We start from the raw sequence: 24,349 nt of genomic DNA, 5'->3' as shown, positions 1-24,349 counted from the left end.
CTGTTACACCTTCCTATAATGCCCGTGGCCTATAATCTCTGTGGCACGTGGCAGCACCGCACTGCTGGGGGTCCTGGAGGGACCTGGCAGCTCAGTCTGGACGGTCACGGATGCCTGCTGAGAACGGCTCAGCTGGGGACACCTCCCGAGTCCCAGCAGCCCAGCTGCACAGGAGCCTCCGAACGGGAGACACCAGCTCACGGCAGAGGGACTGGTTCTCCTTCCGGGACCTGTCCATCTCCACTGGACCCCTGGGCTCACCTTCAGCCCCTGTGATGTACTGAGCCTGGATCCACAGCTCCTCCAAATAGTCCCGGATTCTCCAGCTAAACGGGACGCTGCTGCAGGTGTCCCAGGAGAGGTTCATGTGGTTTTGCACCATGATGTACGGCATCTCACCTCTGGATCTGCTACCAGGCGAAGGAGGACAGAGGACACAGTGAGGGAGACGTCTCAAGACACAAGATCCACCCCGAGGCCAGTGCGCCTCGATGCTGTAGAGCCAGGTGCCCGAGGCTTAGTCAGCCCGCCCGAATGCCTCACAGCCCAGGCTTACAAAGGAACTCCAGGGCGACCTGGGTCATCTCTTTGTTTGGCAGACAAAATAAAACCAATCCGAGGCTGGGAGGGGCCGAGGAGGTTCCCAGGCTTGGCAGAACCGGGCCGCATGGCGCCTGGATGCCGGTGCCCTGAACGCACACACAGGGAACTAGACATCGAGTTCTTGCTCTCATGGCCCTTCTAAGGGCGTGTCTCTGCTGGAGATTTGGGATTCCATTTACCTGTCGGTTCTTCATCAACCGACACTCCAGAATCAAACCCCCCCGACGTCCAAGTAGGGAGGCCAGCTGAGCTCGACCCGCACAAGAGCAGGCCTAGGGACAGGACGAGGGGTGGGAAAGGCACCCAGACAGCTCCCCTAAGGACGGCTTCCCCCATGCAGACCGACCTGAAGCTGGCAATCTGCTCTCTAACGGGGGCTCAGCAGGCTGGGACTTGAGGAAAATACAGACTAGAGCAGATTTCACAGGACTGCAGTGAGCTCTCCTTGGTCGCTGCAGTGCCCTGACCCTTCTGGCGGCAAAAAGAGCCGAGGTAATGGCGACTCAAAAACTGACACCTGTACTTCACCGAACAGCTGGCACGGCATATTAAGATGGCTGCTGTGTCGCGAGGTTGCTCCCTTCCCACAAAAAGAAGGTCCTCTATTCACCTGGAATCATTCGCCACAAGAGGAATGTTCAGAAGCTTAGTGTCACGGAAAATGAACATCCACAGAGGCCGTACCCAGGATGGGGCACCTGGCCTGGTCAGCAGCTCCAGGTTGCCATCTCTGTCGATGAAGGATATGATGCTCGCCAGGAGAGGGGTCACGGCGCCCTGGATCCGCTTCCAGAGGGTGTGCCTGCAGCCAGGGAGAGGCAGACCCAGGTCCAGGTCAGCAGCCCAACATTTCCTTCCTCCTCGGCAGCGACAGAACATCCTGCCTACCTACCCGCGCTAGAGCTGCGGCAATAGATCGACATGTTCATAGTTTTTAAGTTCCAGAAGAGAAACTCATGAACCGAAATGGCTAAGATGCAAAGCAAAGCCAGGAGGGGCCTTCATTCTACATCTGATAATCTGTAGTTAGTTTCCTGAAAAGGCCAAGTGGAACTTGCTTTATTTTGTTAGAGAGTTAACTTTTTAGAACAAGTCATCTAGGCTCTAGAAATAAAGAAAACAGTGACCAAATGCATTTGGAAAAATTGTTATTTTAAGGAAAAAACCACAGTTGCAGACAGAATATAATAAAGGGGAGACCAAAGCTATTTTGTTCCAGACCGAGTCAGACAGGAAAGCATATACATTATCTAGAACTTACGTGTGGCAGCTGGTGGCTTTTATACTAGGTCTGGGTGTATGTACACACACACACACACACATAAATTCTATTGCTTATGTTAACTGCATTATGCTTTATTGTTATGATTATGTTCCTACATGATAGTAAACTATAATTCATTTCAAAATGTTTGTGGTAAGGTATGAGAAATCCACCAGTTGGTAATTAATATTGGAAAGAAAAATGCAGACTCAGTTTGAAAAGATGGAAAAGAAATAGTTTGCTTTTTATCATACACAGCACACAAGAACCTGGAGAGAACTCAAAACATCTACTGAGTGAACATATCTCCCCGGGCAAGGGAAACAAAAGCAAAAATGAACAAGTGGGACTATATCAAGCTGACAAGCTTCTGTACAGCAAAGGACACCATCAATAGAACAAAAAGGTACCCTACAGTATGGGAGAAAATATTCATAAATGACAGATCCGATAAAGGGTTGACATCCAAAATATATAAAGAGCTCACACACCTCAACAAACAAAAAACAAATAATCCCATTAAAAAATGGGCAGAAGAGCTGAATAGACAGTTCTCTAAAGAAGAAATTCAGATGGCCAACAGACACATGAAAAGATGCTCCACATCGCTAGTCATCAGAGAAATGCAAATTAAAACCACAATGAGATATCACCTCACACCAATAAGGATGGCTACCAACCAAAAGACAAAACAACAAATGTTGGTGAGGGTGTGGAGAAAGGGGAACCCTCCTACACTGCTGGTGGGAATGTAAACTAGTTCAACCATTGTGGAAAGCAGTATGGAGGTTCCTCAAAAAGCTCAAACTAGAAATACCATTTGACCCAGGAATTCCACTTCTAGGAATTTACCCTAAGAATGCAGCACTCCAGTTTGAAAAAGACAGATGCACCCCTATGTTTATCGCTGCACTATTTACAATAGCCAAGAAATGGAAGCAACCTAAGTGTCCATCAGTAGATGAATGGATAAAGAAGATGTGGTACATATACACAATGGAATATTATTCAGCCATAAGAAAAAAACAGATCCTACATTTGCAACAACATGGATGGAGCTAGAGGGTGTTATGCTCAGTGAAATAAGCCAGGCAGAAAGAGACAAGTACCAAATGATTTCACTCATCTGTGGAGTATAAGAACAAAGAAAAACTGAAGGAACAAAACAGCAGCAGAATCACAGAACCCAAGAATGGACTAACAGTAACCAAAGGGAAAGGGACTGGGGAGGATGCGTGGGAAGGGAGGTACAAGGGCGGGGAAAAAGAAAGGGGGCCTTACGATTAGCATGTATAGTGTGGTGGGGGGTGGGGCACGGGGAGGGCCGTGCAACACAGAGAAGACAAATAGTGACTCTATAGCATCTTACTATGCAGATGGACAGTGACTGTGAAGGGGTATGTTGGGGGGGACTTGGTGAAGGGGGGTGCCTAGTAAATATAATGTTCTTCATATAATTGTAGATGAATGATACCAAAATTATTTTTTTTTGATGTAATTAAAAATATTATCTTTAAAATTAAAAAAAAAAACGTCTACTGAGGACATAAAGCAGCTAATGGTCAGCAATTACTTGATCTAAGGAAAACAATGCAGAACTGGAAAAAGTGTAGAAGGTGCTAGAAAGGTAAGAGTAATGGCTGACTGTAGGAAGAAACAGGGCAGGTGCACCCGGACAGGTGTGCAGACCTGGGGTGTCTGAAAAACCCTAGCACAAACACGATCATAACCTGGACTGAGGAATCCCTAGAGGGCAGATGACTTAGGTCCAAACCCCCTGGGTGGGGAGCAGTTAATCCCCGAAGTCTTGTGACAGTGCCTGACACCTGTTTGAGGTGGGCCACACGGGCAGCTCTGAGGCCGCATCCACATGCTGTTCAGACGCCACTGTAGCCGTCTGGTGCTGCAGCAAATGCCGCTCTCAGCAACGGGCAGACAGGGGACGTTCAGTAGCTGAAAGACTTGTGATGAGGGTAAACAGCTTTTAAGAAGCATTTGTGTAAATCTAAGTATTCGGAAAAATCCATCAGGAGGACCCAGGGAAAATGGAACTCCTTGTAGGCTCGAGTTGGATCTTATAAAATTCCTTCCTCAGGAAGTATATTAGGAAGGAAGGTAAAGATAACTAGAGAAAAAAAACAGAAGCAGCTCCCACGGCACCAGTAAGTTCACACATTCCAAGCAACTGCGCTGCCCCCAAGGTTCCTCCTGCTGTTGGCACAGGCGTGGCACCCCCCAGGCGGAACGCAATCAGAGATTAGACCCGGGCAGGGCCTCATGATGGGTCACCCTTTAGAGAAGAAGAGACCAAGGGCCAGACGGACAAAGTAACGGGTCTGAGGACCCTGCAAAACCAGGCCCCACCCCTGACCCACGTTCCAGAGCAGGCCCTCCTCCCCCGACCCCAGCCATCAAGGGTCAGCCCTGAGGAAAGTGTCAAGGTTTCACAGGAAAAGGGTCGAGGACAGTTAATGAATAGTCCAGGGTCTTGTTTTTCTGATTATAAGGTAACATTCAGCTGCAGGCCTGGGAGAGCAATCCCTCTTCCCTCCCCGCCGTCGCCTTCTCAAGCTCATGGCCTGCAACAGCCCCTTCTGTGGTGAGGACATGCTGGCAGCAGACCTTTGTTTCTTACAAGAATAGATGTTGGTTCTTTTTGTTGCTATGAAAAATTTAAACACACACAGAAGTACAAAAAGGAGCCCAATGAACCCCATGTCACGGCCACCCAGACCGCCTTGTGCTTAGTTGGGGAAAAAAACCAAGCAGCCACTCAGATTGCCCAGAGGTCCGAGGGAAGCGTCGGGTGGCCTTCCTTTGACCCGCCCCTCCCGGGGCCCTCGTCCCAGTACCTGAAGGTGCCGGCCTCCTGGAGAGCGTCCAGGTTCAAGGCTTCCCTCACCACCCACTCCTTCGTGTTGCAGATGTAGGTCTCTTCTTGCTTCGTTAAGAGGACGTAGAGGCGCATCTTGGACACCCGTAAGAACGCGGCTGCAAAGGAGCAGAGGAGCCGTGCCCAGGCCCGGCACCCCTCCCCAGCTGGGCCGGCGCCAGGGCAGACTAGTCCCCGCGGCGCGGCCGCTGAACCGCAGCTGAGACAACGAGGGCCACCTACCTTTAAACTCGTCCTCTTCAGTTAGGAGGCCAAGCAGGATCTCGACCCGCTTCATGTTGCGCTGGCAGCTCTTGTTCTGATCCCGGAGCATGCCCACGGCACTTTGTATGCAGCTTCTCAGCAGAGTGGTGGTGTCCACAATCTGTGCCTGTTGGCAGAGACAACCAGGCTGTCCTCTTCTGCCACTACATGTGGGGGATGCCCAGTGACCCCAGGACCAGGCCTGGAGGTGCTCCCACCCAGGGCCCAGCAGTTCCTCTGGGAACCGCGTGTGCCAGGCCACCTGGTCACTGGTTCAGAACAACAGCCAAACCGACCAGGAGAGGGCTGGAGAAGGCGGGTCAGAGCTGCCCCTGGGGACCGTGGCCCTTGCTGCAGAGTGGTGGGGTCACGGGCCACTGCACAGAGCCCGCGTCCTGAGAGGCCCCGAGGCTGGGACCCGGAGGGCAGGAACTCACCATGTCACCTTCCCCCAGCTCACAGGGCCTGCTCCCCAGGGCCTCAGGACCTCCTGTCTCCATTTCCTCCTCCGCCGTGTCCCCTGGTCTGTTGGGCTCTGTTTCCATGAGCTCCTCACACTGGCTTCTGGGCCCGGGCATCTCTGCTGCAATAGAAGCAATCACGTCACTGCTCAGGACACGGAGCGGAAGCACTGGCATGGCGGTTTGTGGGATGGGCCCCAGCCATCGGGCTCTGCTGGGCACCAAGGCCCGCAGTGATCTCCAGAGAAGCCACAGTGGCACAGGCCAGCCTCCGGTTCGCCTGCTCAGTGGGGCCCACTAGGGCAGTCTCTGCCCTCTGCCCTGGGCTTTCCTGCCTTCCACTCGGAGGAGTGACACAGGGGCCACAGCAAATAGAACCTGACGAATCCTACAGGCGCCCATGGCCACCACCTCATCCATCCACAGACCTGATTCTTCTAGTGGAAGTACCGCCTCCTGCATGGCTTGGAGAGCAGTAGATGGTGCCCTGGGGCTCTACCAGTGTTCCAAGCTCCTGCTGTGGGGCAGGTGCTGGGATGCAAAGGGGATGACAGCATGGTGGCCTGTCCCCGGGGCACACCACCGCGTGCTTTGACAGCCCTGGCCGCCACTCCTGCCGCCCTGCATCCTCCCCAGGCCTCGTCCCACCCCAACTGCCCACGAGGTCTCCCCCTGACTCACGCTCAGGCATGCCTTCTGGCTTAAACAGCTGGCTGATGGCCACGTCCTGCAGCTTGGTCACATTGGACACCATGATGGTGGACCTCCGGAGGTCATCGATGTGCACAGACTGCCACAGCCCTGGCAGGAAGAGAGCCATCAGAAAGCCCTCGTACCTTCTCTGCTTTCTTCCTGGCAGTCACAAGCAGGAATGCACCACACGTCCTCACATGTAATACACTGCTCCAAAATCACTCGCATCCCCAAGTCGAACCCTTGAGTATGCGTCGGAAACGCCTGACCCATGCCATGCTGTGTACATCCACAGCTTGAATGGAAGTAACTGACGATTGGTCAAGGATATCGGAAGGCTTGTGAGTCTTTTACATATTTGTATTATACTTGCTGTGGCATAATTAGTAAAAGGTAGGGACACTGGCAAGGTTTGCCTCCCATCATCTATGACGTTATTAAGGGAAACTATTAAAATCGGTATTCTAGAATACCTTTTTTCTTACATAATAAAGGGTTGGAGACCCAGACCTCAGAAAATAAGAGAGAGAAATTTAAGATACTAAGAGAGCACCAGCCCACCGAAAACAGGCATAAACTATCAGTGTGCTCACCACCATGTCAGTCGGGGACACTGTCTCTGCATTAACCACACACAGAAGGTGGGGAACAAGCAGGACTGATCAAGTGTCTACAAGGTAATTGAGGAAATGCTCTATGGTGCGGCGGCAGGTCCAAAATGAGTGTTCTTTGCGGTCAGTCTTCAGTAGTAGGAAACCTAACTGCGTTAGTTCAACCACTGTGGAAAACAGTATGGAGGTTCCTCAAAAAGCTCAAAATAGAAATACCATTTGACCCAGAAATTCCACTCGTAGGAATTTACCCTAAGAATGCAGGAGCCCAGTTTGAAAAAGGCAGATGCACCCCTATGTTTATCGCAGCACTATTTACAATAGCCAAGAAATGGAAGCAACCTGAGTGTCCATCAGTAGATGAATGGATAAAGAAGATGTGGTACATATACACAATGGAATATTACTCAGCCGTAAGAAGAAAACAAATCCTACCATTTGCAACAACGTGGATGGAGCTAGAGGGTATTATGCTCAGTGAAATAAGCCAGGCGGAGAAAGACAACTACCAAATGATTTCACTCATATGTGGAGTTTAAAAACAAAGAAAAACTGAAGGAACAAAACAGCAGCAGAATCACAGAACCCAAGAATGGACTAACAGGTACCAAAGGGAAAGGGACTGGGGAGGATGTGTGGGAAGGGAGGGATAAGGGTGGGAAGAAAAGAAAAGGGGCCTTACGATTAGCATGTATAGTGTGGGGGGGGCACAGGGAGGGCTGCGCAACACAGAGCAGACAAGTAGTGAGTCTACAGCATCTTACTACGCAGATGGACAGTGACTGTAGTGGGGTGTGTGTGGGGGACTTGGTGAGCGGGGGTGCCTGGTAAACATAGTGTTCTTCATGTAATTGTAGATTAATGATACCAAAATTAAAAATTAATTAAATAAATAAAAAAAGAAACCTAATTGCATCTGAGATGGATATTGTTGAGATCACTATTAATATTCTATTTCAGACTTGTGCACCATAGGACCAAGTTGGAAATAACTCAAGCATTATTTAAATGAACATATTCACAAGCATTTCGGTGCTACCTCCATGGAATCCCACATAGGATGTGCCACTTCCCATCCGCGACAGTTTTGTGATGAAATAGACTAAAATATAGTCCTGGTTTTCTTCTATCTTATTGATTTCATTTATGGCAGAATACCTATTTAAAAAATAAACAAGCAGAGACAAAACAGATCAAAACAGATACCAAGCAAATAAACAAAACCCAAGCGTGGCATGGCCGAGAGGTGCCCCGCGGGCAGTCATATTCAGTCTTACATTTTCTTTGCTCTAAATAAATTCATAATCATCTCTTACACCAGCGTGAGGACAAGTTCTCTGGCAGCAGATTCATTTTCTCCCCGATTCCTGTGTCCCTCTGCGTCTCTCTGTTGACCAGGAACCCTATCCTGCAACCCTTGGCGGGATCACCCTAAACTCACTGAGGGAGGGGCTGGCTCGACTTTCCATCTCAAGGAACAGGGGTCTGTGAACAGACAGTCAACGGCTAAAGACACCCACGAGATAAAGTAAGGCATCTAGTACTTTAAAAGGCCCAGAAATCGTTTTTACTTTAATAAGGGAACATAGTCGATTCTTTAAGTATCGGATTTCTCCTACAAACTCTATAAAAATGTCCCGTCAGTACAAATGAAAATCATTTGCATACTATTATCACCCCTGGACCTGCAGCATATTCAAATCGTGTAATTTAAAATTAATAATTACCAAAACATATCTGTGCATATGGCTTCGAGGATATTCTTTCATACTCTAAGAGTCTCTTACCGACGCCTCCTGCCTTTGACCAGTTTTGTGTCACTATTAACCTTTCTTCAGTTTCTCTAGTCCGTACTTGGGGAAATAAAATACAAAGGGAAAGTCTTTATTTTTACTTCTATGTTTATTCTGATACTATACTGTTTTCTGGGAAAAAAATTCCTTAGGAGCACCTGAACGCGTTTTGAGTTTCCCATGTTACTTTCCAAGAAAAGTAATAAAAACATACTTAGCTGAGGCGATAAGCTGAGCGCTACGAACTCCGTCTTCAAAATCTGTTTGAATAATGAGGACTTTACAGCTGGCTGTGTTAGTTAAGCAGTCTCTGAAAAAAGAAAAAAGGGAAACCGCCCAAGTGACTTCTCTGACCTATAAATTGGGTCATAAAATCCCCCCAAGGTGATGGGAAATACAAAAAACACATAGAAAACACTATTGAGGAGAGATTCTCCTCTGCAAGGTGAGCAGGAAGTCCACTGGAGAAAGGACAGAGCCCAATACATGCTTCCTAATGAGATACACGGACGCTGGTTTCAGAGAATGGTGTTCAAGCAGAGGAGCAGCAGACACGGGAGCACAGGGTCCCGTGTCCTCAGCTCGCCCGCACTGGTGACTCCAGGGGTTACTGTAGTCGTGCAGATGAGATACAAAGTGGTCAGGGCTGGGGAACGGAGCGGCAGCGGGGGGCCGGGAGGCTCACCGGACTCCCCTGAGGAAGGAGTACTCCGTGTAGAACAGCTGCAGCGACAGGACGGTGAGTTTCAGAGCCCTGCCCTTTATCTCCGATTCTAAGATTTCACAGTCACAACTGGTTAGCAGTCTGGAGAACGTGGTGATCTGCAAAGTCAGGAAATGCAATTTATTGCTCCAACTCCAGGCAAGACTGCGTGTCTGCTGGGCTGAGATTCTAGAAACACAGTGATGTTTAGCAAGTATCTCCTATGGGCTCAGCGTCACGTGGTGGGCACACAGACAGAAAAGGACCCAAGCCACACCCTCTTCTAAAAATGGGATGGCGCTGAAGCAAACAGAACCCACAGGATCCAAAGGCACTGGAGATGTGTTCGCATCTCCCTCCTGGACGCCGGTGTCCCTTCCTGCTTTGGCCCCTCAGAAATTCTCATGACCCCTCAGGGCCCCCCCACTGACAGTGCTTCCTGGCAATTCTGCTCAGGATGGAGCCAGCCTCTGCTGCCCCTCCCTTCCCACAGCTGTTAGCCGCTCTCCTCTGTAGCTCATCACATCACACGGTGCAAACCAAGCCCTCCTCACAGGCACGCTCCTACCGTGGTGGCCAAACCTGCCTCCAGACGGGCCTTACCCCTGAGCTTCCAATTCCTGTATGTGGCTGCAGACAGCTGTGTCCACCTGGGTGCTACAGGGACGTCAAAACCTCTCCGAGTGGAGTCTACCACTGCCTCCCCAAAACTGGCTGCTTGTACAAAACGCCTGGGCAAAGAAGGGCCCAGGGACTCATTGCCACACTCTGCCATCCCCCATGGCCACCACACGTGTCGTCAGCTCTGCCAGGGACACCCTCATGACTCCTCAGTCCCCTTCACCTGCTCCTCTGCCCCACCTGACCTAGCATAGCAGCCTCCCCGCAGGCTCGCCTTTTCTACGGTAGTATTTTACCAGACTACCTCCCCCTCTCCCAGGCAGTGGGACCCGTCTCAGCACACATTTCCCCACCACCCCTGTCCACAGCAGGAAGGCCAAGCCACTCGGTGCCTCCCAGCGGTCTCCCAGACACCTCCCCCACTTTTGGTACTTGCAACCATGACCTTGGAGTCCCAGCAAAAGCCGAGCCCCGGTTTCCTGCAGACAGTGAGAGGCCCTCTGCATACACTTCCACAGTCAGTCTGAGGCTCGTCTCTTAGAGATCTCAGCTGACCCTGTTCCTGACCTGGAGGCTCCCATCTGCCTCCGTGGACAGTGCAACCGTGTGAGGCCGACGCACTGCTTCACGAGCCTGCCCCCGCCTTTCCGGCGTGCTGCCCAAGGCTGACAATTCCGTCCCAGGGCCCTCAGCGCAGGGCGCCAATGTGCTGTTTCCTGGGCTGAACTGAACGTTGCTATCAGCACAGAGCACTGCCCAGAAACAGGCACCCAAAACTTGGTTGAACTGAACTTTTATAAATAACCGGATCTCCTGCACTTAACCTAAAGATCGAAAAGCCTCCACACGTCCACCTGAGATTCCCACACACTGACTGGAAAAGCATCTCGAATTCCTGACACTGGGGATCCAAGGGCCTTCAGTGAAAGGAGAAACGGCCACACTGCAGAGATAATCACCTCGGTGAAGACGATGTGGCGCCCCGGTCCCAGCGTGCGCAGCTGGGCCTGCAGGAAGTCCGCAAAGGAGTTGTGATGCTGCCTGTGATAGTATTCCCGGGACAGGGACTGTGCGGCAAACAGGCCCAGGGAGGAGGCGCTCAGCCGGACCACCGCGTCCGGCGTGGCGCAGGCCAGCAGGCCCAGTTTGGCGGCCTCAGACACCTTCTGGTAGAGGTCATGGGTCAGCGCCCCGCGGTCCAGCCTCTCTGTGACCTGGAGCATCACGGAGGCACAGGCATCCGAGTGGAAGCCGATGAAGACGTCAGACGGGCTGTACCTGTGTCTGCCCAGAAACCGCCCCGCGCTCACATCTACGAACTTGTCCACCCAGATCTTGAGCTCTTCTACGATATTTTTCTGCCATTTCTCCAAAACGGTGTTGATATCCAGATAGTGCTTCTCCAGCCGGTTGATGAGGGGGATGGGGAAGTGCCTGTAGACGACATCCTTCTCTTCGATGACCACCAGGCGGAAGTCCGGGTGAACCCGGCATTTGACCCGGTGGGTGCCCAGGCCGAGGTCCACGTACTTCTGACCCCCGAGGTAGACGTAGTACTGATTGAGCGCATCGTACAGGCTCTCGTAGAGGCTGTGCAGGTTGAGCAGCACCACCATCTTGCCCGTTTCCATGCAGATTTTCACTCGGTTGATGTTCCTGCAGATCTGGGTGTACTCTTGGTCCCTGGGAAAACTGGAACCAAAAATGATCTCTGGCTGCTGGTCCTCGCCGAAGAACACCTGCTGCAGGATCTGCAGGGCCACGTAGTTCCTGGTGAGCACAAGCAAGTAGCGGGACTCGGTGCCGTCCGGCTCCCCGCCAGCCGCCTGTTGACGGTCACTGTACATGTTCTGCTTGATCAGCTGCAAGGTGCTGATGTCCTCCGAGCACCTCGCCTCGGGCAAGCTGGCCGTGAAAATGTCCAGAGCGTGGATGTCGTCTTTGCCACTGAAGTTCCGCAGCACAGCCTGGGCAATGTCCTGCGGGGAAGGCTCTTCGTGAGAAGCTCTGGCCATGGCAAAGACCATCTTGATGAGGCTGTAGTAGTCACGGAGCCCAAAGAACTCCTTGTCCTGGCGCTCACATACCTTCTCATAGGCTTTGGCAAAAGATGCAAAGTACCCTTGGACTCTCTCTTGAACTAGGGGCTCTGAAGAGCAGATGCCCCTGGCGCTCTCTATGAGCTCCTCCTCACTGGGACTGCCACGCGACACGAAAATGCCCCGGTTCATCTTGGCGGGGTCCAGGGCCCAGTTGGAAATACCTATGAAGCCAACTTTCTTGTGGGGGTCGGGGTTGTCCTCGATGCACCCATCCTCCAGCAGAGGGTGCAGGGCCTTCAGCGGCATCTTTGGGGAGTCTTCCGCCAGCCCCACCTCGTCTAACACCACCACGGACACATACTGCTGCAGGTCCTTCCCCTGCTGGAAGCGGGCGCACTGCCTGAAGGTGCCTATGATGCCCTGAGGGGTGGAGTGCGGGCTGCACTGGAATGACACCAGGTGCACCTGCTTCAGGCTCCGGAAGAGGTCCGAGTGGGCGGCCTGGCCCTGCATAGCATCCGCCACGATGGTCTTGGCGAGAGATTTGGAGCTGCCGGGCTTCCCCACCAAGAAGAGAGGAATCTTAAGCTCGATGCAGATGACCATCATGAAGACGTTCTCCTTCAAGGCCAAGTTCTTGGCAATGGTTTTCCTCAGAGATACACCACTCAGGAAAAGATCCTGCATTCGAGTTATCTCGTCCAGGATAACCTTGCTGTCATTATACGGTTCTGGGAGAAACCTGCAAATGGCTGTCCGATAGGAGTCCTTCTTTTCTAGAGAGGCGTGGTAACACACCCCGATGGCCAGCACCAGAGACCAGAGGACAGGGTTTCTCTCCAGGCTGCCTTTGCTGACAGGGGACTCGCAGAGGAAGGAGTCCAGCCTGGACAAGAGCATCTCGCTGTGGTCGTAGAACCACCTGAACACCCTGACGCAGCGCTCTACGTCCCTGAGGCTGACGAAGCTGCACTCGTCGCCTCTCCCCCGCATGAAGCCCTGGGAGGCGGAGAGCACGTCTGCGATCACGCGCATCTCGTTCTCCTCTATCCCGACGGAGTCCACCAGCCTCTGCACGATCTGCTGGATGTACAGCTTCTCTGCCGTGTCATTCAGCTGCCCGAAGTCCCACACCAGAGGGATCAGGCTCGACGGCAGGGCGTGGACCCGGTACACGAGCTGCCGCAGGGGGATGGAGCCGAGCCGGTCCGCCGTCTCCTCTGCACGCACCCTGTACCCCAGGCCAGCCGACTCCAAGCGGCAGATCATCTCCTGCGAGTGCTTCCGGTAAGGGTTGCAGGCCGCGATGATGTGCAAGCCAGAGCGCTCGGCCAGAGGCTGGCCGCCCACCGTATGGTCGCACAGGACCTCTTTGATGCAGCTTACGGCCTCTGTCGTGTTGGCCTCATCGAAGAACAAGATGGTGTCCAGCTCGTAGTGGTCCTTATTGAAGCGCGCAAGTTCCTCTGCCTCCCTGACTTTGGAGTAGATCATGTCTGCGGTGGTTCCCCCATGGACCTTGACCAGCTTCATGGTTTCGGCCCTGACAGCCCCTCGCCGCAGGTCGCTAAGGAACTTGATGAGCCTGGTTTTCCCGCAGCCGGTCTCTCCCATGACGATGACGGGGATCCCGCACCGGAAGCGCATCTCGATGGCGAGGATCTTCAGCATGTTGTCAGTGGTCAGCTCGTATGTTTCATCGGGGTCGATGGCCTGCTGGATCCCTAAGGCCAGGCAGAGCTTCTCGAGTTTCTCATGTCTGGGCAGCTTATCAAAGTCGACATTGAAGGGCACCCCCTGAAGCAACAGCGCCTGGTACAGCTCCACTGTCATGACCTCCTTCTTGATCACCTCCCGACTCACGAGATTGATGGCGTCGAGGCTGCCGTTCGTGTTGAGCTGGAAATGGAAGCCGATGAATGTCATGCACGTGTGGTCGCTGTTGAAGAACACGTAGGGATGGGCCTCTGACTCCCACCTCTTTCGGAGAGAGAAAGGGGCTAGATCTTCTTCGGTGGCCCCATCCATGGTGACCATGTGCTTCCCTGGGCTCTCATCCAACATCTGCAGTGTAGGTGTGGCGAAATCCCTCGCCATCAGGATCATGAAGGCCACCACGAAGGTCTTGAAGCCCACCAGCGTGTCCCTGATCACCTCCGGGTTGCAGAAGTCGGAGTCCTCGCAGTCGCGGAGCTGATGGTTCAGGACGCAGGCAAAGTTCCGAAGCTCTGACCAGGATGGGTTTATCATCCCACAGTAAATCAGGAAATGCTGGAGGCATTCCTCAGGGGTGTCTTCGACGAGGCCATCTTTGTATCTGAACATGTCTAGGTCCTGTTTCTGATGGAACCGTTTTAAATACTGGTAAGGTCTTTGGAAGGTTTCGCTGCAGAATTCTCTCTGGTCCATCCCTGGGTCTCTGCAGCTCTTCCCAGGATTCAGCTCCATGTCTATCACTTCTTTGGGAGGCCGGCAGGTGACTTTGGGGAAGATGTCGAGAAAACTGAACTGGGGGGCATGTGTGCTCTGGAAAGGGGAGACATGAATAAAACGATTATGACTGACTTCCCTAAAAAATGCTTTTGCATCTTTACCCCCCAACACGGTCTGTAGTGAAAGGACCTTCATGAAAAACCACTGATAATAAAGTGGTTTCTGTAGACTCCTTTTGGTATAGGTTGTTATAGTTGCCATGTCAAAACACTGCGGGAACTGCATTCTCAACAAGGAATCCTTTTCTACCCAACTACCTGGAATGAAATCTTTCCATCAGGCGTGCGTGTGTGTGTGTGTGTGCATAAAACTCCCTTATGCTAAGAAATTATATGATGAAAGTTTTTCCCATCTTAGCATTGTGAAAGGTAACCTCTCTCAGACTCTGAATTCACTGCCTTCAGAGCACCCTGTTCACAGAGCAGCAATCCCACATCGAACAAAACATTTAAGATACTGTTAACTAATAAAAGAGTATTTTTATATCAGACATTATTGGAAAGGAAGTTTAAAGATTGATTTCTCTCCTAACACTGGCACTCACCTGCTTGGCTAAGGCAAAAACAGGAATCACAGACACGCACAAGGGCCCTGCCCAGTGGTCATGTGGCATGCCCTGGGATACGCACCAGTTTTGAAGATCTCTTTGGCAGCGTTGAGCTCCCTTCTAGGATCTCAATGATATATAAATGGCACGGGTTCCGAAGCCACATTTTCCCATTTACATCCATTAAATACTGCAGAATGAGGAGCTTGAAAAGAAATGCCCAAACTCCAGTCTGCACCTAAAGACAGAATTGCGTGGGTTTGTAAATACACAGAAAAAACCGTGCTCTCCACCCAAGGATGCTCTCGTATTATTTGATACCATGATCCTAAATATCAGTACATGAAGAAAGAAGCGACTCTTTACACGGGGGAGAAGGCAGGGCAGGGGTGGGAAGGAGCGGGGATCCTTGCGCACTCACTGAAGAGGTCACGTCGAAGTGGAATATCATGGGTCTGGCCTGATACTGGGCACCCAGGAAAGGCAGGAGAGAGCCCAGGACTTGGTTTTCATCCACCTGAGGGTCAATCAATCGAATAATTTTCAGAGACTCTTTCTCCTCACCAAACTTTCTTTCCAGTTCGTCATGCAATCTCTTCACGTAGAGAGACTTTCCTGTAACATTAAAATGTGGATGTTAGGTGCCCGTGCTCTGGACTAACAGTAAGAGAAACCAGGTCACTTCCCTTGGTACAAAATTGAAAAGTGATGCAACGGAGCATCAGATTGAGGGACACGCCACCGAGCCCTCCAATTCCCTCACTGTCCCCCACCCACGAGCCTCGCCAGAGCCCTGGGACTAAGGATGGCTGTCCGAGGGCCAGGCCAGCCCCCGTAGGGCGCGCCATGTGCCGGGAGAAGCAGGCTCTCCCCCACAGAGGTGGCATCACTGTTACCGGACACCGTCAACAGGAGGGGAGTCGTGACAGCCCCTGGAAGGGTGACAGGCCGTTGTTTCTTCTCCACACAAAGCAGTCACCCCTCCTTCTCCTCTCAGGACCCACACCAACCTGAAGCGGCCAGAGCGATTTAAAAAGAAGGAATGGCAGAGAAGCAGCTGAGAGGAGTAGAGAAAAGGAACGAGAAAGGGTGTCCCATTCCAGCACAGGCATGGCTCACAAAACCTCGGAGACTCAGCGTCCCTACGGCTCGCAGGGCTCCGTCTGAGCCGCCCCCCCGTAGGCAGGGAGGCCGTCAGGGGACCCTGGGGCCCACGGGGGCCTCCGCCCAGCAGCTGTCATTACCGACACCCGCTCTCTCGGAGGCCACGATCCCAACGCACATCCGGTCCCGACACACAGCGGCGGCCGACAGGGTCTGCTCTGGGACCTGGTAGTGACGGGCCAGGTAGGCCTGGAAGGCCTCGAGGGGCGCCTGGGGGACCACAAGGACTTTGTGGCGGCTGAAGGCCGAGGGGAGGTAGCTGTGCTCCCGCTCGCTGTCACAGACCATCAGGAGCTGGTAGTCCTCCCGGTGGCACTTCGTGCACAGATGCAGGAAGAGCGCCTCGGCCTGGCAGGCCACCTCGTAGCTCAGCAGGTCTGCGAACAGCAGGCTGTAGACCCTGCACCCCAGGGAGCCTGGCACCAGGCAGCGGTGCAGGAGGAGCGCCACCTCCTCAAACGTGGTTCCTGGGGTGCAGAGCAACACCTCATCGTAGGTGGGCAGGGGCTGGTCGGGGGTGTGCATGTAGATGGCCAGGGCGGCCGGCAGCACCTCAGAGTGGCCACAGACAATGAGGTTGGGCTGGCCGGCCTGCAGGCCTTTCGGGAGCTGCCGCTGCACGGGAGGCCCCCCCATGCTCGCCAGCTGGGCCAGACCGCAGCCCAAGGCCTCCAGGTCCAGGCAGTGGGGCAGGAAGGCGCTCATGCAGCCCAGCGACTGCTGCGTGAGGACCTGCAGCTTGTCCCCCAGGCTGCCTGCGGAGAAGAGGAGCAGCGGCAGCTCCTCCGCCACCGTCCTCTCGCGCTGGCGGGTGGCCTCGCTGGCGAGCCCGCTGCAGGCCCGGGCCACGTCCTCTGGGCTGCAGTTGCTCCTGATGAAGGACAGCATGGTGAGGGCGGCGGCGCTGGGGGCCTGCTTCTTGAGCTCCGTGCTCAGATACACCAGCTGCTCAGCGGTGTAGTAGTTGAGGTAGAAGTGGGCAGCCCGTTTCTCAGCCACAAATTCCTTCCACTGCTTCAAGAATTTCTCCATCTGCAAGCACAGGGCTTCCAGCAGCCGGGCGACCGGCCCACTCCCCGTGAGCTGGCCCACCAGCTCCAAGCAGAAGTCCATGCGAATGGAGACGCCGTCCTGGGGAGCGCAGGACACCCTGGCCTTCCAGGCTCTGAACAGCATGTTCCCAGCAGAGTGGAGGTCTATAAAGGCCTGGACGAGCCTCTGCACGCTGCAGAACACCTGGCAAGGATGTGAACGGGACAGGCGTCACAGAGGGGCTTGGGTGCCGTGTCCAGTCTAGACTCACACAAGGACTCATGACCTGCCAGACGTGGGACGGTGCCGTCCACCGGCTCACGGTGGGGCCTGGGGCACAGAAGGCTGACGCAGGCTTTCCTTCTGCATTTATGTCATCAGCCTCAAAGAAGATTCCTCTTCAGGAAGCAATATGTTATAAAGGATATCGTGTTAAAGTACCAGTGAATTTTAAAGAGAAAAGGCCAGAACAAAGCTCAGAGACTGTTACATAAACTGAGAGCCTTTACCAGAGTGGCTGCTTGGGATTTGATAAAGGATACCTACCTAAATCTTTATATTTTTGGATTCTTGCCGATTTACAGAATGAATAAAGCAATTTCAGTTTCTTTCTAAGAGCTGTCCACTGGGTGATCTCTTCCTTACTGTCAACTATCTGACGATTCTGTCTATGGAGCTTAAGAAGAGGCTACTTACCAGCAGACTCACAGACTCCAAGAAGGGACTAGCGGTGACCAAAGGGGAGGGGTGTGGGAGGGCGGGTGGGGAGGGAGGGAGAAGGGGACTGAGGGGCATTATGTTTAATACACATGGTGTGGGGGGTCACGGGGAGAACAGTGTAGCACAGAGAAGGAAACAGTGAATCTGTGGCATCTTACTACACTGATGGACAGTGACTGTGATGGGGTATCAGGGGGACTTGATAATATGGGTGAATGTAGTAACCACATTGTTTTTTCATGTGAAACCTTCATAAGTGTCTATCAATAATACCTTAATAAAAATTTTTTTAAAAAAAGAAGAGGCTACGACCCCACGGGCCTGCCACGCCAGGGACATCTCTTGGGGCCGTGAATGCGGGTCTGGTTCTGCACAGCCTCTGGCTGAACCTGCCAGGCATTTAAGAGCGGAAGGATTCCCAGCAATTTGACCAGACTCAAGTCCTTACTTTCTCAGGCAACTCAGCAGAGAGCCCTCAGCACCGACACAAACACAGCTCTCACCTCGGAGAACACTTCCACTTCCGTGCTGTTGTGGTCCTTCCTGCCTGACATTAGCATCAGTTTGTTCAAAAGTTCCTTCAGCTCTTCTGAAGAATAGTCTCGCTCCTCGTCCTGGTCCCCGTGGCTCTCGGGAAGGGTTAAACGCAGAACCGTGTCTGGGGAAATCTGTGGAAGGTGCACCCTTAGAGGTCACCTTTCTGGAGACAGACCCTCCCGACTGCGCCCGGGCTGTGGGGGGGCTCACCTTCTGGCCGTCTGCGGGTGCTTCAATCACGTAGACGCCTTTATTGTTGATCGCTGTGGCCAGAGACAGGGATGACAGCTCCACAGACCCGTGACTCTCCTTCACTGTTTTCAGCCACTCCAAGTTCCTGGCAGAGTCACGCTGTCGGGACGCACGAGGAAGGAACGGGCTGTGGTGGAGGACGGCCCTGCTCTCTCCCTGCTGCGGTCTCTGCCCGCCTCCGCCTCTGTGGGGCAAACGCCTCCTCCCCTTGTCCAGCTCGAGGTGCAGCCCCCCGCGGCGGAGGCCTGGCCTGCGCTCCTACACACTCCCACCACGCCTGGTGCCACAGACAGCACGTGAAGGCACCCGGCCTGAACATACGGACACACGGATGGGCGAACGGGCACAAACCCGGTTCTCAGAGGGAAGACGCCGCTCTGCAGGGCCCCGGCCAGGGGCTGGGGCTGAGGAGGGCAGGGCCGTGAGGCCTCGTCCTCTGAAGCTCAGGGCTCCCCAAGTCCAGCCAGAAGCACCACGGGGAGACTACAACAGCGGCTTCTCGTTTGGACAAGAGCCTCCAGCAGAGGGAACAGGAACACCTCCGTCTGCTCTCTCCACGTCTGTCCCTCCCTCCCCCCACACCCGGCGCCTGCAGTCCCAACAATATCCCGGCTCCTCAGTTAAGGTGTGTAGTACAGGTCTACGGAGGCCGTGGAGCAGCTGGCTTACTTAAAACGAAGGGTTTATTTTTCTGATAAAATAAAATTTCAAGACCAATTGTGGAAAACGTGGAAAATACCAAACAGAACACAGAACTGAGTCACAGGCACCGTCACCGCTCAGAGCGCCTGCTGGAGACGCAGCACTCTTCTCCCCTACGTGTTCCCGCACGTGTGTTTTGCATCACAGATGTTACTCTCACCTCTGTGATTTTGGACCACGCTTCCTAACATAACAAGGCAGAGAAAGCATTTCCACATATGAAGAACTGTTTTCAAACCTTCTTTTAAAAGGCTGCCTAAACGCCTGCCACATGGAAGTGTCATCACTGCCACACGCCTCTGGTGTGGCCAAGCGATATGTAAGCTTCACCTGCAACGGGGAAACAAAACTTACGAGTTTACTGGGCAGGTGTTGGTCATTTTCCAGAGCCTTCCACAGTTCTTTCAGATGCGTCATGAGCTCATCGAAACCCGCGCTCGTGTCCAGCTTATAGAGCAGAGGGGAGTAACCCTGCACAGCATCGTGGAAGCAGGCCACCCGGTCCACGTCAATGTCATTCTCCCCCGCTGAGATGGAGGCCAGGTCCACGAACACCTTCAGCTCAGTGATGCCTTGGGGTAAGAGGAGACAGGTGAGTGCGGTGCTCGTGAGGACGTGACACACAGACCTGGGACCCGAATCCTTAGCGAAGCTATAAATGGACATGCAGTAGGTTTTTAGAGTTTTGCCCACTTTCTGCTTTTAATAAGAATCTGAATACCTTTTCTCTGCAGCTTACGTTGAAACCACTAGCCAGCACCTGGCCTTACTGAGCAACAGCAATATCCAGGTACCCCCTGGGGCTTTCGTGCGCTGTTATTTCATTTAATCCACGTGACACCCCCAGTTTATGCAAAACGCAAGAGGCTCAACCGGTAAATACTATGTTGATAGTTAACGATAGAAAATGGAGATATTTCTCTTTGGGCTAATTACAAATTGGGGGTGTGCATCACAGTGTGTCAAGGAGCCCGCAGCGGGGAGCAGCAAGGCTGGAGGGGATGGCCCTGCCTGAGGCCCCGCACAGCACCACTGCCTCCCCTCCACCGCCTCTGGCTCCCCTGTGAGTAACTGTGCCGCAGCGCCTAAGCCATTTTGCTGAAAGGCTGCCCAGCCCTCAGCCAGAAGAGACGTGCACGACAGTGGCAAGGCGATGCACTTAGATCTCACCTTGTACTGGAGGTAAAGGCAACAAGGGGCAGGATCTTTAAGACCCCGCTCTCACTGGCCCGGGAGCACACACACTATTCATGAGCCCTTGCCGTATCAGGCATGACGTAAAGCGCCAGCAAGGACTTGGGAAGGACGCTGCCAGATTCCCCCGCCCAGATGTTAAAGCCAGGGGCCAGGGGCCAGCTCTCCACAGCAAGTACCCAGAGCACGGGCAAAAGTAAAGCAGCCGAAGAAACAGCTTTGCCACCACACAGGAGAAATACTGTTGTGAAAATTCTACCAACAGCCAACAAGGCCCATGCTGGACACATGGGCCCCGTGTTCCTGAGCACAGAGGGCGTCCGTCTGTCCCGGCACAGTGCTGACCGAGGGGAGGGATGGCCTGTCAGCTTCGGGGCAGCCCTGGGAAGCTCCGGGAGCAGCCGTACCTCCAAGCGCCTCCCGGACCCAGCCGATGAACTCCGTCCTGAGGGACAGCTCCCGCAGGCACTGGCGCCGGGCCTCGTCGATGCCCTGCAGCAGCTTCTTGGCAGAGATGAGCTGCTTACTGATCCGGTCCAGCTTTTGGTGGCGAAAGTCTTCAAAGTCATCCGTCTGTAAGACAAGGAACCCCAGCCTGAGCAGCCACCCCCTGCCCTCCCACATCTGCCCCCGGCGTCTCATCCTGAACGGATGCTCTGGCCTCTGCTGCCCCCTGCATCCATTCAGCAGTGACCGCCGTGCCTCTGCACCCGGCATTCCACGAAGCAACTTACACGCATCCCTGCCTGCATGCACCATTCTCTCTCCTGTCTCACAGGTGAAGACACAGTGCTGGGAGCACGATGCCACACTGGCCGCTCAAGTTTACGCCCGCTGCCTGTCTGCCTGGGGTACAGGTGCCAGGACGCCGTCAACATGCTCGCCTGAGAGCAGAGAATAAAGGACTCACCTCCCAGGTCTCAGCGGAGTGACTGGCCATGCACCGTGCCCGGCTGGCCCCAGGACAAGGGCGGCCAAGAGCGTGAATCCTTTCTGTGTCCTCTGACCTTGTGAGCTCGGATGACTCCTTACAAATGTCTGACTAAGGGGATCATTGCGCGTTCTCAACTTCTCAATCCTCACGCAGACCCAACTCTCCTTAGCCAGGAGCACACATACCATTCACAAGCAAAGGTGGAAACAAAGCCCTTGTATCAGGCATCAACCAGCTTTTAAAGCCAGGAGCCCAGGTGCCTGGCAAGTCCAAGCTAGGACCCCCACCTCCACCCCAGAAGTCCCTGGAAGATAACTTACAAAGCTTAATAAAGTGTGGAGAACACTGAAGTCACCCGTCAGACCCAGATTCTCCTTGGCTTCCATGACAACCTGGGCCGAGCTGACCGCCTGGTGCAGGTGGTGGTATTCCTTGATCTGCTCCACCCGCTCTGTGATCCAGTCCCTGGGGTCACTGGGATCCAGGGCGCACATGATCTGCAGGTTGTAGCTAAGGTGGCTGTATCTGTCCACAAAGTCTTTGAAGGTGGCATCGACTTCCCCAAAGGTGATCTCTCCTGACTTCAGATCCTGGTACAGACCCGTGAACCTCTCGAAGCAAGGGTGGTACAACTGCTGATACACGTCTCCGGGCTGGAGGGCCGGCCGCGCCTCCTCCTCCTTCTCCTGGGACGTGCTCAGCGCCCTGGCAGCTTCTGCCCAGAAGATCTGGAAGACATGGCTGTCCGTGAGCATGCTGAGCTGGCGGGCCATCTCCTCGACCTGGGGGCTCAGGCTGTAATGCGTGGTGGGCCTCTGGTCTGAGGAGGCGAGCGATGACCTCACCGTCGTGGCCTCACTTAGTCTTTTGCTGCTGAGGTCTTCTGAGTGTCTCGCCACAATCTCTCCCAAGTCCACTTTTGAAACCAGAAGAGAAAGTCAGAAGTCAGACCTCTAGTCGGGCATCATTTTATGTTACTTCCCTGGTATTTGCTGGACTCGCTGCTCCTAGGGAAACTCAGGTGAACACACCTGCTGGCATTTTCCTCAGTAAGAATCCACTGATTACCCAACCACCGGCCCCTTGGCTGACGGTTTTCATGACAAAGGTTGTTGGGATGTCTGCATGCAGATGGTCATTTGAAAACTGCACCTGCCTTCTCTCCCTCCCTCCCCAGTCCCCACGCCAGTGTCTGAATAGAGATAGTTTTAAAAAGCCATAAACTGACAGGGTCAGGGAGAGCGGAGGAGGAGTCCACAGCAGTAAAACTACGGAGGCGGGAAATCACAGGACCCCCGAGACCCCGGTGCGCCGAGTCCCAGCCTAGGGAGGCAGGCTGCGTCCGCCGTGCCTCTGGCACAGAACTCCCTGAGCGTACACTGTGCACTGCTGGGGCCTGGGGCGTCTTTCACGTAAAGAACAGGAATTAAAACGCACCACGAGATAAAAGCAACTCAGAGGAAATAGGAAACTATGCAAGAAAAAGAGAAGAAAACCTCTAAACCAAAAATATCAGTAATCTCAGAAAGGTAAGGTTCGGCAACCACGAACAAGAACAGGAGAGTAAAAAGGGTCATAGGAGCTCCTGTGAATGAAACGCATGTGAGAACCGAAATGCAAAACTTAACAGAAAGGTTGGAATTTCTGAGGAAATTTCTCACAACGCAGAGCGAGAAACAAAGAGATGAAAAGTAGGAGAGAAAAATGACGGAAGTTAGATAACCATCCCAGGAGGCCCAATCTTCAATTAATGTGAACTCCAGCAAGAGACAAAAAAACAATCAGTTAAACAATTCAAGAGCATTTCCCAGAACACAAATTCTTGGGTTTCCGGATCAGAAAGACCCACATGATTACGCACAATGGTGGACAACTGGTTCATACCAAGGCATATCACTGGGAAATTTCAGAATACCAGGAGCACAAAGATCTCAAGAGCTTCCAGAGAGAAAATACGTTGCCTACAAAGGATCAGAAATTAGAACTGCTTCCGACTTCCCAAAGTGACTCTACAGAGACTCCGGACCGACACACCCCAAGTCCTGCAGGAAGAGGGTTTCCCATCTGCGATTCCCACAGAGCCAAACAGCCATACTCAAGGGTAGGTGGCTCCAGAAACGCAAGGACGTGAACCTCCTCTCCCCCTTTCTCAGGGAGATTAACAGAGGCTATGTTCTGCTGAAATTCAGCAGGGAGAGAGGGAACTCACGGCTCCAGGGAATAGTTCGATCGAGGAGAGGGGAAAAGGACATCCCCGGGCTGCTGAAGGAAGATGCTAGAACTACATTCCTCCTGTTTGGGGAGATTCCTTCTGAAAGATCACCCTGATCATCTTGCAAGGAAATTCAAACGGTTGGTAAATTAAAAATAAATGCACTGAAAACATAGCATGGGAACAAGACAAGAATTTCAATTCTAGAGAAAACAAAGTGCGTGCAAGAAACACAAAATCATCGTGGTCTAATTTGGTGGCCCGGTTGTGAGCCGTGTATTTACACAGCTGTGATCACTTAAACCCTGATTAGTGAGCTAATGAAAATCATGATGTAATCAGGAGGAAAGGGAGGCTCAACAGGTGACGTGTGCGGGGCAGAGCTCGGAAAAACACAGATCTGCGTCCTCCTCTTCTGTGCGGAGAATACTCAGAACTGAAAAGCTGGGCGGACGTTTACAAACGTCATCTAGAGCTACGGCAGAAAATGCCAGAGAGCAGTGCATGACTTTGTTAAAAATGAACACATTACTAAAGCCTCCCCTCCAAGATTACGATAGGTTTTACTGTGTCCTCCTCGGCCGTTCTCCCCTAAAGACACCCCTTGATTTTACTTCAATTCCTAAGAATACCAC

General features: G+C 53.0%; 1 protein-coding gene across 7 annotated transcripts in view; it reads right to left on the bottom strand.

Moving 5' to 3' along the window:
* The window catches only part of RNF213 (ring finger protein 213), a 110,825-nt gene that overhangs the window by 37,282 nt on the left and 49,194 nt on the right, over positions 1–24,349 (bottom strand). For 5 of the 7 annotated variants that reach the window (XM_073236050.1, XM_073236049.1, XM_073236048.1 and 2 more), the window contains 18 exons: positions 21,823–22,418; positions 20,976–21,141; positions 19,729–19,946; positions 18,631–18,771; positions 18,387–18,551; positions 16,212–17,367; positions 15,389–15,582; positions 15,050–15,205; positions 10,845–14,453; positions 9,247–9,383; positions 8,776–8,871; positions 7,808–7,926; positions 6,146–6,265; positions 5,441–5,586; positions 4,983–5,130; positions 4,720–4,858; positions 1,214–1,405; positions 262–410 (listed from right to left, as the gene is read on the bottom strand). In XM_073236050.1, coding sequence (XP_073092151.1) covers positions 262–410; positions 1,214–1,405; positions 4,720–4,858; positions 4,983–5,130; positions 5,441–5,586; positions 6,146–6,265; positions 7,808–7,926; positions 8,776–8,871; positions 9,247–9,383; positions 10,845–14,453; positions 15,050–15,205; positions 15,389–15,582; positions 16,212–17,367; positions 18,387–18,551; positions 18,631–18,771; positions 19,729–19,946; positions 20,976–21,141; positions 21,823–22,418 — 7,647 coding nt within the window. The remainder of the gene's footprint in view (positions 1–261; positions 411–1,213; positions 1,406–4,719; positions 4,859–4,982; positions 5,131–5,440; positions 5,587–6,145; positions 6,266–7,807; positions 7,927–8,775; positions 8,872–9,246; positions 9,384–10,844; positions 14,454–15,049; positions 15,206–15,388; positions 15,583–16,211; positions 17,368–18,386; positions 18,552–18,630; positions 18,772–19,728; positions 19,947–20,975; positions 21,142–21,822; positions 22,419–24,349) is intronic. The other 2 variants (XM_073236052.1, XM_073236051.1) reach the window with 2 other exon arrangements.

The sequence above is a fragment of the Manis javanica genome, chromosome 4, assembly GCF_040802235.1.
Source record: "Manis javanica isolate MJ-LG chromosome 4, MJ_LKY, whole genome shotgun sequence".
Classification (NCBI taxonomy): Eukaryota; Metazoa; Chordata; class Mammalia; order Pholidota; family Manidae; genus Manis; species Manis javanica.
This window is presented reverse-complemented; position numbering and strand designations above follow the sequence as displayed.